This window comes from Rhipicephalus sanguineus, chromosome 4 (assembly GCF_013339695.2).
Source record: "Rhipicephalus sanguineus isolate Rsan-2018 chromosome 4, BIME_Rsan_1.4, whole genome shotgun sequence".
Classification (NCBI taxonomy): domain Eukaryota; kingdom Metazoa; phylum Arthropoda; class Arachnida; order Ixodida; family Ixodidae; genus Rhipicephalus; species Rhipicephalus sanguineus.
Window position 1 is genome coordinate 193,560,666 of NC_051179.1, and position 17,146 is coordinate 193,577,811.

Consider the following 17,146-nt stretch of genomic DNA (forward strand, 5'->3'; position numbering starts at 1 on the left):
CTGTAAATGGTAGTATAAGCGTATAAGTGTTCTGTGGTATAGTCACCACTCTACTTGCGGTCGTTGTTCCAGCCAGGTCGAACAGCGGTCGTTGCAAGCGTACTGTAGACCGTAGTAGTACATGTACGTACCTCTCTGTGGAAATCTCGAAGGCTGTCCTTGGCGCCGAGAAGCAAAACGGGTCTGCACCGCCTGTGAGCTCAGCAGTACGGTAGCCATGGCGCTTGTGACGGTTGCCGAGCTGCGGCGTCTGCTGCACCCGCATTACCTGGTGAACCTGCTTCTGGCGGCATGCTTCCCCGTGCTTCGGTTAGTGCGGCCGTTCTGCGATGTGCTGTTCCCGGGCGGCGATTGCCAGCTGGACTTCAGGGAGACCGAGATCCTCACGTTCGTGGCCGTCGTGGTGCTCTTCCGAACGCGCAAGACGGGCGTGGTGCGCCTGGTGCCGTATCTGAGCACGGCGTGCATGTATGCCAAGGTAGGTAGCCAAGGATGCTCTCATTGTTGCTCGGTCGCCTAGACGTGGTCGCCGACTTGTGAGTTCACATTTGGCCCGCTTTAACATTTGGGACACTTAACTCGCAATCGAATCGCCTCTAATTCACTGTATGCGCAAATTATCACTTTGCATTCCCCCTCTTCCGAAGCTTTGTGTAACTCACCGCTACATTCGCCGCCGGACTTTTCGTGTGCATACCACGGGACACATCCATTATCTGGGCCTTAATGATGGATGTGCATCAGGCGAGTACAGCAGCGCGACCACGAAGCCCCCAGCTCGCAACACTTGAACGGCTTAGTCGTTCGGAGCTTTCCCCACCCTTCACCAATGCATCGTTTGCCTGCATGAAGAGGCATTGTTGCAACATGATGGGAGTCAATTTCAGCGATATTTGTACCTCGAATAATTCCCGTCGAATCCTTCCGACAGGTGGCTGGCCTGCTACTCTTCTTCTACTGGGACCCACGGCTAGGCCTGGTGTACGGTGCACTGTGCCTGCTGCAGCTGCTGGTGCTACCTGAGCCGCCGGCTTACGGCGGGCCCGACCCCGTTTTGTACTTGGATGCAGAGAGCTTCCGTGAGCAAGTGCAGCGCGGCGACCGGCGAGTCACCTGGCTTGTCGCCTTCTATGCACTGTGGAGCCCCACCTGTGTTCAGATGGCACCGGTGTTTGCCCAGCTGGCGACGCGCTACGCGCTCGACAACCTGCGCTTTGCGAAGCTGGACGTGACTCGCTTCCCAGACTTGGCGCACGAGCATCACATCAGCACGGCGGCGCTGAGCCGCCAGCTTCCCACGGTGCTGCTTTTCCGGGCCGGTCACCTGGTGGCACGGCGACCAGACGCTCAAAGTGGCAAGCTGGTGCCATTCGCATTCACCGAGGAAAACATGGCAGCTGCCTTCGACCTCAATAATCTGCACCAGGAGTGCCGCCAGAACCCAATCCGCAAGAAAGTGGCAGGCAAGCAGAGCTGAGCTCTCAAAGCGGACCTGTCGGCTGCTTGCAAATTGCATTGGCTCTCCGTGCAGCGTAGAACATCCACAGTCACACTAAGAAGTGTGTGTGCCATGCACATGGTTAATAAGTGCTTTGTGTACCAGAGAATGAATGCAAGAAGCTAGTCAGTAGGTAGCGAGTTGATGAGGTAGCGAGTCATGAATATCAGATGCTAGGTGTGAGACGATGTCAGCCACTGCTTCAGGTATTGTTTTCGACGTCATTTTAGACGTGCATGCTGGCATCTGTACTTGCTGTTTGAAATGAGCATTCTTTGGTACAACAAATTGCTACATCATCAGCTACCCAGAGGTCCGCATATGGAGGAAACACTGGATTTGTGTTATAGTAGCACAGGTTACTGCTCCAGCTATAAAAGTCTGCAGGCTACTTCAAAAATTATGGCATGACAGATTATTTGCATTTTTGCACACTTTAGTTGAAGGAACCGTGGAATGTAAAGCTTAGTTTTGCTTGGACATTCATCTGATGTTGCCAGAACTCTATCTGTTCTCTCTATTCAGGGCAATTTTCTATATAAAAAAGAAGTTGCTATCATTGCATTTCTGTGTATCTGTGTATTAAAATTAGTATAATCAGCTTGCCAAATATTGGGTTAACTACAGATCATTGAGAGAGGCCTTTTTCCTGCAGTGGCCCTAAGTAGGCTGAGAATGATAATGATATGACAACAAAAGGCAAACAATAGGGACTTTTAGCTTGTACGTATACTTTTTAACATTACCGGAATACCGGATTACGTTTACCGTGTTACCAGAAGGCATGTTTTAGAAAAGTTTTAGCTCGCCATACATAAATGTTTACGTACGCACGTAAACGTATACCCTTATGCAGTGATTCCACTCCTGCGCCAACTGCGCCAAAGTGCGCCAAATTGTATTTACTGCGCCATCCTGATAATATCGACGAAAATTGCGCCAAACTGCGCCAAAGTCTCGGGTTTGGGGGCGTCTATCACCGGCAATCGCACGGCCGGCGTGTCAGAACATGTGCAGCTTGAGGTCCATTCGTTTCACCTGCACTTCGTGAACCGGTTCACGGTGGCGCTGCACTCTGGCATTCGTTTCACGAGTTCAACATGGCGGCGTCGGCACCGCGGTATTCGTTTCGAAACAGTGCAGCCGTCGTGCAAGACCAGTTCACGAATTCCCTGCACTTACTCGTGAGGTAGTGCCGAGTCCGTGCAGCACAAGATGGCTGTACCCGCAGCAGACGACGCAGCCGACTGCATTCGTGGCTATTTTAACGGCGCCCAACGAATACTTCAGTGAATGTTTTCCGGTAGTTTGAAATGCCAGGCAGTGTAAGCGGCGGCCACTTTTACGAATCACAACCTCCACAGTTCGCGAGACAGCCGACCGTAGCAGAGGGCTTGCACGACATCTGCACTCTGGTATTCGTTTTGGCATCTCGTTGCTGCTGCACCTTCTGAAACGTTCCCTGCACATGCCCTGCACGACGACGGAACTCAGACGTCACCATCATGAACCAGTTCAGGTAGTGCAGGGTGAATCGAATGGACCTTTGATCTTGGGACTGCCAAAGTCACAACCATGGACCAAGAATTATTCCGCTGAATAAATAGCGCTCGCGCATGCGTCCCAAATAAGCCACGATGCCATGCACGGTGCCGACGCAGCTTCTGTTCTGCAAGTCGGCTCGACAGCAAAACGCGCTCTCCGCAGAGGCTCGTGACGTCTAGGCCTATCGGTAGCGAGAAAGTGCAACGGGGATTCATCGGCGGACGTCGTCTGTTCTAGAAACGCTGCTGATAGCTCGTTTCAAGCGTCGCACGGCACATAAGGAAAGCAATGTTCAGTAATAACTTCTACATGTGTGCTGCTAAAATGTCTGTCACTTCTGTTTCCGGACATCGCGGAATGAAATCTGGGATCGCTAGCAGTATATATATGGAACAATATCGAATTTTCCTTGCTTCGCGTTTATGGAGGAGCACGCGAACGGTGGAAATGCGTTCACACTTTTCCTCAGACATAGGCGTGCGCACAGGGGGGGCGGCCGCCCCCCCCCCAATAACCTAAAAGGGGGGGCGCAAAATCTGCCCCATACATTGACCCCCATAGTCACCTAAGAGGGGGAGGGGACGCAAAATCTGTCTCGTCCATTGACTTACGAGGGGCTAGAATTTTACTCGCGGCTAGAATGCGCGTAGTGATGTTATTAATTTGGTCTTTATACAGAAAATTACGGCAATGGCGACGGCAAAAATCCGCGGAGAGCGTCCGTATAATTGTTATCACAATAAACATTAAAAAAAGTTGAGGAGCCATTTCACTCTGTGAAGTGGATGATAAGCGAAGCTGTTTCGCGCATGGCAAGGAGGTGACATGGTGGAGGACAGTTTGGTATGTAAGGCGAGGTTGTTAACGTTCAACACGCAATATTAATGCGAAAGCATCAGATGCTTTATCAAACACGAAAATTGACCGTCGGCGGCGTCAATCGATTGATGCAAAAAATCATCATGTGATGGCGTCATCATCACGTCATATATCGTGATGTCACGTGATGACTCCATCACGACATCGTCGCTTTACACTGCTTCCATAATCGGTGCGCCGATCATGGAGCTAGCGCAAAACCAGGTGAGGTGCAGATAGCTTGCAGAAAAGGAGGAGGAGGATCAACCCGTCGATCGAGAAGAAAAAGAACCTGGCTTTCGCCTTGGAGTTTTCTTAGGGGAATGCATTAGGGACAGTGTGGCTCTTTGGCATTGAGGCACTGCTGTACATCACGGCGTTTGTCTACAATGTCTGCTGATAACCACATAGATGTATTTGAGTGTTATTTCATAAAGTGCAATTTTATTGATCTGGTATTCTGTTTATTTGCTAGTGTCGAAAATAATCGCTGAAGAGGTTAATTCAGAACACTCAACTGCATGAGCCCTTATTTTTTCATTAGCGAGTCATGTATGGATTTCTCCTGAGATGATTTTTTTCATGAGATTTGCAATGAATCGAAATATTTCTAGCCTTCATAAGAGCCCCATAGTAATATTCCGGTGCTTGAATGTTATTGCAATATGTTTCTGTAGTGCACTCCAGGATGTAAAATTCGCTGCTCCAGAGTGCTCCCAGATGCAAAATTATCTGCTCCAAAGTGCTCCAAGATGAAAATTTTGCTGCTCCAAAGTGCTCCAAAACGGAAATTTTGTTGCTCCAAAAATTGCTCCAAATCAGAAGTCCTCGGTAGCATCACTGCTTATGTTTGCACAAACCACTAAATGGTGATGATAATTGCATTTAAGCTACATTTAATTTAGATAATATTGAATTACCGCTGTGGCAAAATCATGAGAGGTTTTTAGCATGTGCAGTATCCTGGTATAAGCAAAGGGATGTAGCAATACCGGGTTACCGGACAATGGTGTCGACATCTTGTGACGCTTTGTCCAACCACAGTCATGGACAGGTTTGTTTTCGCTTAGTGTTTTTGAGGGAAAAAGTGATTGAAAAGGCAACCCATTGCTAATTATGCTGCAGCAAGGCATTTACATTGTAAGCAGAATGCGTGATGTTTCTGCAATACCAATTTTGTGCTTGCCTGGTTCACCTTGGCCCCGCTAGATGGCGCCACCTCTCCAGCCTGTCAGGGCCTTTAGGCCTCGGTAATCCGGTTAAAACATGATGATCGTAAGTGGCACTCGCACTTCGGCTTCCTTTGACTTGGTGGCTGGAGTCTCCGTGATGCGGGATATCGCGCGTGGCCACGAACGAAGGTGAATTTGCGAGATAGGGCCGTAAACGTAAAGCCTATCCGGCGAGTAGTTTACGTTCCATAAACGTTTACGTTCCGTAAAGGTTCGCACATACGCAGATTCCATCCGGTATCCGGTAACACAGTAACGTGAAGAAGTATACGTACAAGCTAAAAGTCCCTATTTAAATTGACAAACTGAGGTCAATTGGCCTGTTTTTGCATCTTGAACAACCTATATGCCGCTCCTTACATGGTTCATTGTGCCAATTTAGGTAATGTTAGAGCTTGCCTTTCATGTGTGGCACATTATGCTTGGGCAGTTGGAAGATGCATCACCACTAAACCATCCAGTTTCTTGCTTACACTAAAGGCTCGTTTTCTAAGGGCTCGTTTAATTGTTCAGCACAAGCAAATGAATAAAAAAGGCAATTAGGCCAACAGAAGCATAGGGGACATTAATTGTCATCTTTAACTGTAGTTATAATATGGAATTAAAGTGGACAAAAAATCACCCTTTCTGTCAGTGGGATCCAAACCCACAACATTCTAATTATGTGTCCGATGCTCTACCACTTGAGCTACAATGAAAGGCACTTCCCAGTCCACTTCGTTGGGCATTTCTATACATTGTGGAGGCGCTGGCTGCCACCAGGAAGAAGAGCACAATGGAGAGTGCACTTGGGCTTGGTGCGCTCGTTTGGACAGCGGGCAGTCGAGGCCTGGAGCTTGGCCTTTAAAGGGGTAATGACACCTTTCTTCAAAGGCGAGTTTACTCTGCCATACAAATCTCCTGTATGCAGAGAAGGCTCTGAGCAAGTGTGAAGCTCAGCAAGTGCTGATAAGATATTTTAATTTGATATTAAAGTCAAATTTTCCATGGCACACCTACTGACATTGACACTAGCTTGACGTCAGGCTACAGAACAAATTCTGGTGACCTCACGCAGCAGTCTGGCTAGTTTTGATGACGTTGGGTACCAAAACTTTCAAGATGGCCGCTTGTGCGTCATCAAAACTTCCAAAATGGTTGCTTGTGCGTCACCAACGGAGCCATGGTGCGGAGCGGCTGTGGAAGCGTCGCTATATATTGTGCGAGCATGCGACGAGAAGCTCATACCATGTTGTGACGTCAGGATACAGTAGGAACCAAAACTAGCTTCTAAACATACTGTAATTACTTTTTGAGGGCGCACTCACGCTTAGCACTGCCTTTTCTAGGCTCTTGAGGGCTTGACCTTTCCTTTGACGCAAAAGTACGACACCTGAGAATATTCGTGTCAGTAGCCCTTCAAAGAAGCTTGTTCAGGCTGCCTCCGGATGGATGGATGCTGAATAGGCATGACTGCTCGAGGCACTCAAACGGCTTGACTCTGCAACTGCTGGTTTCTGTAAGGCCAAGGGTGCCTTGACCGGCGGGCCATGGCCAACGAGGCAACAACGTTCATCGGTGCCTGATGATGACCAGAAGGCAGACGACAAGTACAACAACGGCTGCCAAGGGAGAAGATTCCATGCCTGCCGAGAATGCTGAGGAGGACGTTGAGAATGCAGGCAGCGCTATTGGTGCAGAGAACGTGTACGTTGAGGCAGCTCCAGGGGACACTGAGGTATGCAGTTACAATGAAGGCATGGAGAACATAATGGCTGTCAGTTGGGCTTGTTGGTTCATGATCTTGAGGGTTGAATCGCGCAAACGAGACAGGGACTAAAAGAAGAGACGACAACACACAGAGCGCAAACTACCAACAAAAGTTTATTTCCTGAGCACACAGTTTTTTATGCACCACTCTTGCGCCACCAGGTGAGTACAACAATCAACTTCTTAGAAACGCGAGCTCTTTGCCAGATAAGTTAACAGACGGCGTGCTGACGCATTCGGGCCCTAATCTAACAATGTTCTCAGCTTCGATAATTTCTCTCGTCAATTTATCGTTCTGCGATGCGACAATTGTACATGCGCTGAAGACAGGTTGGCACCCACATGTCTTGCAGTGAATCGCAAGCCATCCGTCACGTCCATTTTTTACATTGTTGTTATGTTCCCTAAGTCTGTCATTAATACACCTTCCGGTTTGACCTATATATATCTTACCACACGAAATTGGAATCCGATACACAACATTACTCTTGCAAGGAACATGGGTGACTTTGTGTTTCTTAGTGCATGCATTAGATTTCATATTGCTACTATTGCGGTGGCATAGGCTCAGGAGTTTGCGCGGGGCTGAAAAAACTACTTTTACTTTGAAACGTTCCGCCACTTTTTTCAAATTGTGTGAAATCTTGTGGAAGTACGGTATGACGGCAACTTTTTTCGCGTTAGTTTTTGAGGGCTCCTCAGTTGAGGGCGTCTGGCGATGCTTTCTGAGCAAAGTTTCAGCTACAGAGGATTGCACACTTAATGGATAACCTGCTTCAGATAGCCGGTCGGACTGGTGCTCAAAACTAACCGCAACTTCATGCTCGCATGACTTTGATAAAGCATTATGAAAGCAAAGCTTTACGATTGATCTCTTTACTAATTTGGAGTGTGCCGAGTTGTATGGAAGGACCGGTTTATTACATCGAGGTTCATAGCGCCAACAGAAATGATCTGTGTGGAAGGTGAACATGATGTCAAGGAACTTGATCACATTCTTATCAGGCATTTCATGCGTGAGAGTTAGGGGCTTAAAGCTATCTTTAAAACAAGAAAGAATGTCTAACGCGTATGACTGGTTACCTACGAGGTTGTTGTCAAACAGGATGAGATAGTCGTCTACAAATCTGTGAACCATGATGATGTTGAGATTACGTAGACTTTCCGCCACCGCTTTGTCAATTTTAGCTAAAAAGATATCACTGAGAATGGGAGCAATGCATGATCCGATACAAATGCCTTCTTTTTGGATGAATGGCTTGCCTTCCCATGAAATGAAAGTGGTCTTCAGGTAAGAGGATAAAAGTTCTAAAAAACTGCGCACTGGTACGCCGCACAAACCCTGAAAACGCGTACTGCCGTACAGGTCAATGCACTCTTCCACAGCAATTATTAGTTGGTCATGAGGAATGGAGTAATACAAGTCTTTAACATCTATCGAAAAGCCATACACAGCCCTATTAGCCAAGGGTACAATAGACTGCAAGACTTCCTCTGAATTTCTAACAATGAAGGGATCATTAATTACCAGTTCTTTCAGGTGGCCCTGTAAGAACATAGAAATGCTTTTCTGCCACGTATCCCGCTCGGAGATATTCACACGAAAAGGTGTGTGAGGCTTATGTGTCTTCGCACTGAAAAACACATTAAGAAAGTCCTGTTTACTGTTATTAATGCCAGTAACAACACGAGAAAGGTTTAAATTCTTGCATAGCTGCCTGGCTTTAGACTTAACCTTGGAAATAGTGACATCGTCCTGAGGCACGAAAACAGAGCTTACAGCTTCGTGGCCTTTCTTCCGGAACAAATCCAAGGACAGGACAGTGAATCCTCCCTCTTTATCAGCAGGAACCAGAGTAAGAGAGTGGTCGCTGAGGAATGCTTCCACCCGCCTTATAGGGATCTGGGCCCTGGCCGGTTTGTTACGGGCGATGGCGTCAACTCCTTCGGAAATGCAGCGCTGTTGCTCCTCTTCCGGGACGTGGCACGTAACATGCCGCACGAGAGCAAGTAGCTGGGGAGCAGACGTCTTTGGCTCGACGGCGAATTTGGGACCGAGACCACGTGGCCATGAAGAGACTTCGTGATTTCCAGCGCACCGCTAGCCAAACTACGGAGTTCCTATGGGCACAGCAGTTGACTGTGCTACGCTCCGCCGTTGTGAAAAGGAAACCTGCAGCGAAGAAACCTTCAGTGCATGTGCCTGAGCACATACCCGTGCCTCCAGACATCCTCCAAACCCTCAGTCTCGGTCCCAAATACGCCATCGAGCCAAAGACGTCTGCTCCCCAGCTACTTGCTCTCGTGCGGCATGTTTCGTGCCACGTCCCGGAAGAGGAGCAACAGCGCTGCATTTCCGAAGGAGTTGACGCCATCGCCCGTAACAAACCGGCCAGGGCCCAGATCCCTATAAGGCGGGTGGAAGCATTCCTCAGCGACCACTCTCTTACTCTGGTTCCTGCTGATAAAGAGGGAGGATTCACCGTCCTGTCCTTGGATTTGTTCCGGAAGAAAGGCCACGAAGCTGTAAGCTCTGTTTTCGTGCCTCAGGACGATGTCACTATTTCCAAGGTTAAGTCTAAAGCCAGGCAGCTATGCAAGAATTTAAACCTTTCTCGTGTTGTTACTGGCATTAATAACAGTAAACAGGACTTTCTTAATGTGTTTTTCAGTGCGAAGACACATAAGCCTCACACACCTTTTCGTGTGATTATCTCCGAGCGGGATACGTGGCAGAAAAGCATTTCTATGTTCTTACAGGGCCACCTGAAAGAACTGGTAATTAATGATCCCTTCATTGTTAGAAATTCAGAGGAAGTCTTGCAGTCTATTGTACCCTTGGCTTAGGGCTGTGTATGGCTTTTCGATAGATGTTAAAGACTTGTATTACTCCATTCCTCATGACCAACTAATAATTGCTGTGGAAGAGTGCATTGACCTGTACGGCAGTACGCGTTTTCAGGGTTTGTGCGGCGTACCAGTGCGCAGTTTTTTAGAACTTTTATCCTCTTACCTGAAGACCACTCTCATTTCATGGGAAGGCAAGCCATTCATCCAAAAAGAAGGCATTTGTATCGGATCATGCATTGCTCCCATTCTCAGTGATATCTTTTTAGCTAAAATTGACAAAGCGGTGGCGGAAAGTCTACGTAATCTCAACATCATCATGGTTCACAGATTTGTAGACGACTATCTCATCCTGTTTGACAACGACCCCGTAGGTAACCAGTCATACGCGTTAGACATTCTTTCTTGTTTTAAAGATAGCTTTAAGCCCCTAACTCTCACGCATGAAATGCCTGATAAGAATGTGATCAAGTTCCTTGACATCATGTTCACCTTCCACACAGATCATTTCTGTTGGCGCTATGAACCTCGATGTAATAAACCGGTCCTTCCATACAACTCGGCACACTCCAAATTAGTAAAGAGATCAATCGTAAAGCTTTGCTTTCATAATGCTTTATCAAAGTCATGCGAGCATGAAGCTGCGGTTAGTTTTGAGCACCAGTCCGACCGGCTATCTGAAGCAGGTTATCCATTAAGTGTGCAATCCTCTGTAGCTGAAACTTTGCTCAGAAAGCATCGCCAGACGCCCTCAACTGAGGAGCCCTCAAAAACTAACGCGAAAAAAGTTGCCGTCATACCGTACTTCCACAAGATTTCACACAATTTGAAAAAAGTGGCGGAACGTTCCAAAGTAAAAGTAGTTTTTTCAGCCCCGCGCAAACTCCTGAGCCTATGCCACCGCAATAGTAGCAATATGAAATCTAATGCATGCACTAAGAAACACAAAGTCACCTATGTTCCTTGCAAGAGTAATGTTGTGTATCGGATTCCAATTTCGTGTGGTAAGATATATATAGGTCAAACCGGAAGGTGTATTAATGACAGACTTAGGGAACATAACAACAATGTAAAAAATGGACGTGACGGATGGCTTGCGATTCACTGCAAGACATGTGGGTGCCAACCTGTCTTCAGCGCATGTACAATTGTCGCATCGCAGAACGATAAATTGACGAGAGAAATTATCGAAGCTGAGAACATTGTTAGATTAGAGCCCGAATGCGTCAGCACGCCGTCTGTTAACTTATCTGGCAAAGAGCTCGCGTTTCTAAGAAGTTGATTGTTGTACTCACCTGGTGGCGCAAGAGTGGTGCATAAAAAAGTGTGTGCTCAGGAAATAAACTTTTGTTGGTAGTTTGCGCTCTGTGTGTTGTCGTCTCTTCTTTTAGTCCCTGTCTCGTTTGCGCGATTCAACCCTCAAGGAGAACATAAGTAGCGAGGAATTCGTGGAAGTGGTTGAGGAGGTTGTTGAGGAGGAGGCCAAGGACTTCCAGAACAGCAAAGATGAGGCTGATGAGTCTTGGCACTGCGAAGAGCAGGTTGGGGAGTCACAGCATGGTGATGAAGCCAGAGAGTCCCAGGATGGCGAAAAAGGAGGTTGGCGAGGAAGATGAGGTGAAGGAGAATGCAGGAGTCGAAGACTGCGCTGAAAACTTTGAAGGAGCAGCCAATGCCTAGCTGAGGACAAAGATTAGACTGCGCAGGATGCAGGCGTCGGCGTTGAGAAAGTCGCACACATGGGACGTGACCCAAAGGAAGATGGTGAGAAGGATGGAGCTGAGGAAGAGGAGGAGAAGGAAGAGAACAGGGCAGGTGGTGAGGAGAAAAATGGAGGAATTGACAGAAGTGGGCCGGCCAAAGAATGTGATGAAAACATTTTCGTTAACCACAGTTTCATCATGGAGCGAGATGAGAATGACGAGTGGCACATCAAGGACGTGTTCATCAGCAGCGAGACGAGCGAGAAGGAAGTGAAGGAGGATGAAACTGAAAGCGACGGGACTGAAAACTGAAGACAGTGATGGCCATCGCTTCGGCAGCATCCTCCAGGAGACCCAGGACTTGTGCAGGGCTGCTGGAAGGCACTACACGTGGCGTGAATCTCGAGCAATGGCTGTCATGGCCACCAAGTACAATGGCGATGACTACAGCGACCGAAAACAGTGGAAATAATGGCTGACAGAGCGACCAGAGACTAAGGTGTCCAGGCTGCTTTGCAAAGATGTGCAAGCTGAGAGAAGCCCTGGGAAGTCTCTGGGATGTGAACGATGCAAGCTGAAGTGCGACACTAACAAGAAGTGAAGGGTCGTCGGCGAGGATGACAAGGATGTCGTTGAGGAAGCCGCCGCTGAGGCGGAAGTCGACGACGAAGTGCTCTGCGTGTGCACATCGACGGTATGTGCTCCTCCAGGGCCAAAGCTAGTGGGCAGCATGAAGAGCCCTTGCCGACGGACACAGAAGCCATGGTTACAGGGAATAGATGGCCTAAACTCAACCCTGTGACGCACGCCAGTCCCTGTCACTGGAAGGAGAGGAGATAGTGCGGGGGCTGGCGGCTGCTAGGAAGAAGAGGACAACGAAGAGTGCGCTCTAGGCACAGCGGGCACTCGGGGCCTGGCCATTAAAGAAATTTGCTCAGGCTGTCTGAGGGTTCTTGCTTCCCTCCCGCTGTGACTGTGCTGCGCTTTCCGCGCAGGCCTGGCGTTTTTTTTTTCCGCTTTAATTCATTTCAATTTACGTCGTAATTACCACACTACAGTTCGATCAATCGTTTTTTATTTCAAGTTCTTATTACATGAAAATACACAACACTGATTAGACCCATAGCCACTGGCTAGTAGGGGGTCTAAATAAATATGTATTTAAAGGAACAGATTGTGTTTACAAAGCAGATATTTTATAAGTATACTTCAGTACACTAAATACAATTAATGTCCCCTATGCTTCTGTTGGCCTAATTGTCGGTTGGATTTATTTGGTTCTTGCTTACATAGTATAAGAAACGACATTAAACCAGCGGTTACTTATCAAATGCCTGAACTTTGAGTTGGTGTCGTTGTGTTGAAGTTAGTACGCAGAAACTTAAACATGGTTTGCATGAGTGATGCCCATAAAGAGACATAATTTGGCACAAATGTGAGGTAGTGCTTGGTGCATTGATGAAGAAGATACAAGAAGATGAAAAGAGCCATGGGGGTTTCTGTAACAAGCTTTCTCGCCCACCTGTAGTCGGATAATCTTTAAACTCTTTTTGACAACAAATACACAGTGCGAGTTTAAAATATAGTCAGTCGCATTGAATCCAACATGAAACAACAGAATGAAAGGAAGCTTTCCTTGCCTCATTAGGCAGCTCAGTGCAGGAAGCACTAAGGTGCATGCTACTATGCTTTCCTGTCATGTTAGGTTCACGTGCACTTGTGTACTTGCTGTTGCTTGTCAGGAAGGCATGTGCGAGCATAAGGGAAAAAATATGCAAGGAAGAATGTTTCTGCATCAACAAACTCTGAGCAAAAGAACGAGCAGTTGGGTGAGTTGGTACTGATTCATCATTCAATGCTCAACACTTGACAGGGATAAATCGCGGCGTCTCAATACGACCACATGTCAACTTGCCCCCCTGAAGCAAAGACGGCAGTTGAATTGTTCTACTTGATGCCATCATCATACATTCCATTGCAGTTGGTGCAGGTTAGAAGTAAGATAGCAATCTAGATGAGCATGTAGGCAGTGTAAACTTGTGTTTGTGCCTCTTTTCTTAACAGAAAGTGCAAGGTGGTGCTTTTGATTGCCAGCCGTGGCAGCCGCACTTTTATGAGAGCAAAATGCAAGAGCACTCATGTACGCAGCGGTCCATTGTTAAAGGGAAGGGAACATCGGAGCGCGTGACGGCCGCGCGTTGCCTCCACTGGCCGGCGGCTGCAACGAGTTTCACGCAGGCTCTGTGCGAGTGGTGCTCTTCCGTCGCCCACTACTGTCTGCTGCTGCACTTCCAGTCATTGCTAAGCAAACTCTTCACGTGGCGAAAGAACACCATGCAGGGTGCTTACTGCGCCTGCGTGAAACTTATTGCAGCCGGCGGTGGCTCATAGCGGCTGTCACACGCTCCAATGTTCCCTTTAACAGTGAACCACTGCGTACATAGGTGCGCAGCAGTGAACTCCAGATGGCCATAAATAATTTGGAGCCCTCCACTGGGACATGGCATCTTCATTTTTATGGAAAACCGCACAAATTTCTCTAGTCTTGCTAGCAGTTTGCTGCTTTGCCATGCACAGATGTGCTATGCTATTCACAATGCATTCACATTAGATAGGCCTGTCTGACTACACCAACTGACCAAATTTCTGATAAAGTAAATATGTCAAATGATAAAGGAAGTGTGATAATTTTGTCAAAATAATCACCAGCAAAAAATAAATGCAAACCTGCTCCACTGTCACAGGACAGTGGTTATGCGTGCAACGGGGACAGTTACATGAAAAAAAAAAGCGCGCATGGCAATATTGAAGGCCGTTTAGGCGCATATTTCAAAACAAATAACAATGCCATCTAGCCGCTTCAGTCAAGGCTAAGAAGGCATGCAGTCTAGACTTCACTTTATCGATCCTGCTGATGTTTGATGCATGTCATTTAGGTAATAGCCACAAGTCACTGCTCTGAATAAGTTCACTGAAGCATCTGGAAGGCTACACTGCCAAGAGCACTTTGTATCTTTATATGTTTCATTTACTTTACATTTTTTGTGAAGTATGCCCAGTCAAAATTTTGTTATATTGAATATGTGCACCATCTTTCTTTTGTACTTTTACTAGTTCTCTGTTATTATGTGTGCTTTTCATTACCGTGGCCTATCTTCCTTGTAGACATGAACCACAAGTTGAGGCCACAACAGCATGCACCAAAGTCTGGGTGGAGAATTAAACTGGCAATCTGTTGGTTGAAGAGCTTTTTTTGTTGTTGTTGTCTCCAGATGGCCTTGTCCACTATAAAATGAAGCCTGTTCCATCCCAACAAATACATTTGCCTTTTCCACAAGAAAATTAGTAACTTGGCAAATTGTGTGGTTAGGCATATGTCAACAGCAGAAGCTCGACATGCTATAGAATGGTGTGTGTGTGAAAGTTATGTAGTGGTGTCACTGTGGAATTTTTGCACTAGCTGCTTCTCTATGTTGCAGTGGTGGCTGTGCCTCGGTACACTGAGAGATAATGAAGTCAAATCCGATGTGGAAATACCTTAAAGGAACTGTCTACCGCTCAGAAAAATTTTTTTGATTGTGGTGAAAATGAGAAGATTGTTCATCACATCGATGGTAATGAGCATGCTTTTGTCCAATAAAAAATGAATTATATTTTTAATTTGGCTCTGAAAGGCATAAAAGTATGACCGCTAGCATCACCCAACAGCAATGTGGTTCAATCTCTTGGTAGGTGGAAAAAACTCCCGCAGGTAGACTTATTTCCTTGAAAACCAATATGTATAACATACAGTTGTATTTTGTGCATCTTTGGCAGCTTTTCTTTACGTCAGAGAGTAATTTTTGCATTTTTTTCTCATGCGTTCAAAGAGGTGCCCGGTTGCAATGTCGGCAACGCGTCCGGCGCCTCTCATAAGAAAAAGAAAAAAAAACATCTTGGGCAAAGAGCAACGTGAGTGACTTAAGAGAATTTTCGAACCATGCCCGTGAGTCCTCATGCTTAAAGTGCATACCGGTATTCACCAAGGGTCTACATTGAAGATCTCGCCTTCAGGTTCCGCTTCACCAAAGCATCAGTGTTGGCTGCCATGTCGCATATACAACACAAGGCACCTAAACATTACTGAAATGCAGGAGGGACCTTCTGTTCTTCTGTGAAGCATGTCTCATGTTCATTTTAGTTGGACGTTTGGCATGAGTAGAACAACCACAGTGTGTTTCACAATGCCGGCGTACCAGTGTTGCTGGAACAGCAAGTTTTCCGCTCTAACCGGTGGTTTTTCAGGCTGACTGAACAAAGCTGGGGAGACTGTGGTAATAAGACTTTATTTGACAGTTTGCATACTTTAAACAACCACTACGGTATCTGTTATATTATTAAACAAAAGCTAATGAAGCCTGCAAGAACTGCATGTGGTTCGAGTTTTTGACTTTCACCAGCACTACAGTTGTCATCGCATCCGCCAACCAGCATTGTCGGCGTCTTAACACCAATGGAAGAAGACCGAACACAGATCTAAAAATTCTGTTCACTTCCCAGGGAAACCGCTGCAAGGTTGGACACTTCAGACGGTACACTTTCTATTGTGATACAAAACAGAAAAGCAATGAAGGACGGAAGACAGTCCCTTTAATTGTATCGAGCATTTGTTATGAGTACATAGTGCATGCTGATAGTAGCAAAAGAATTTTAGACTATTATCTCTCTGTTGGTTATACAGTTAAAACTTGATCTAACAGAAGTGATGAGGACGCTTGAATTATTTCGTTAAATCGAGTTGGTAAAATCAAGAAAGGGATTTTTTGGCTCTTTAAAATCGAGAAACGTAGCATATGAGGCCATTGTTCTTGCCACCAATTTAATCCTGCATATGTTAAAAATCCTTGACCCTGACATCGGGCCTCCCATGTCACATAGGGGACACCATGTCCGGGCGATGCAGGCCAGATTAGGTGGCGCAATGACGGGCAAACGATATGCAGAGACGCAGATAACGAATGAAGGGATAGTGCATTCGGGCTGAGCCAGAAGACGTGAAATCACGAAAGCAACCACTATCGCCCCTGAGCGCCATCCGATATGTAAGAGCACTACCGACTGCAGAGTCCATTGCTCCATGCATTGGCATGGTGTGAAGCCTCGTCAAACTAAAGCTAAGGCTGTGAGTAGGGCGCCTAGACGTTTTAATGCATTAACATTAGAGTGCACGCTCGAAGAAAAACCAGTTTCTGTAAAATTGGTAGGAAATCACCGTTTTTTTGCTCTTTTTCTGGGAAAACTCTGTTAAACAGGGTTTTATAGCCAAGCTAGTTTATCCGTTTGGGTTGACGAAAACACTGAGCCCTGTGGGTATTTGCTGAGGAATCAAAATTTCTTTGTTAGATCGAGAAATTTGCAAGATCTGGTTTCGTCGGATTAAGTTTGAACTTTAGTATTAAGGCTTGAATGTATAACTATGTAGATAAAATGAATTATATGACACTTCAAGATGCGTAAGAACAAGCTGGAAAAATTTGGTGGACAAGCATTATGATGCTGAAGAAAAAGAAAGAGCAGGATAAGTGAAAGGCAAGGCACTCATGGAAGAGGATGAAAAAATGGAGGAAAAGAATTACCCATTGTAGCGAAAATCCTCACTGCTGCATCATGCACTTAGTGTGGTGTCGCAAAAGCACAACAGATCCCAAGATATTTTTCCGCGAAGCTATGCTAGG

At 46.5% G+C, this 17,146-nt stretch overlaps 1 protein-coding gene across 1 annotated transcript; it reads left to right on the top strand.

Annotated features, from left to right (window-relative positions):
• Window positions 1–30: 30 nt before the first annotated feature.
• Window positions 31–4,352, top strand: LOC119390991 (thioredoxin-related transmembrane protein 2 homolog). Its single transcript, XM_037658696.2, has 2 exons — window positions 31–478; window positions 932–4,352. Exons 1-2 carry the CDS (start codon window positions 122–124, stop codon window positions 1,475–1,477), a joined length of 903 nt encoding a protein of 300 aa, XP_037514624.1. The 5' UTR covers window positions 31–121; the 3' UTR covers window positions 1,478–4,352.
• The last annotated feature ends 12,794 nt before the right edge of the window (window positions 4,353–17,146 follow it).

Excerpts from the sequence above, each read along its gene's own strand:
- LOC119390991 (XM_037658696.2), top strand. The coding sequence starts at position 122 with ATGTACGTACCTCTCTGTGGAAATCTCGAAGGCTGTCCTTGGCGCCGA. Across the intron at positions 479-931 it reads CGGCGTGCATGTATGCCAAG|GTGGCTGGCCTGCTACTCTT; the intron begins GTAGGTAGCCAA and ends TCCTTCCGACAG.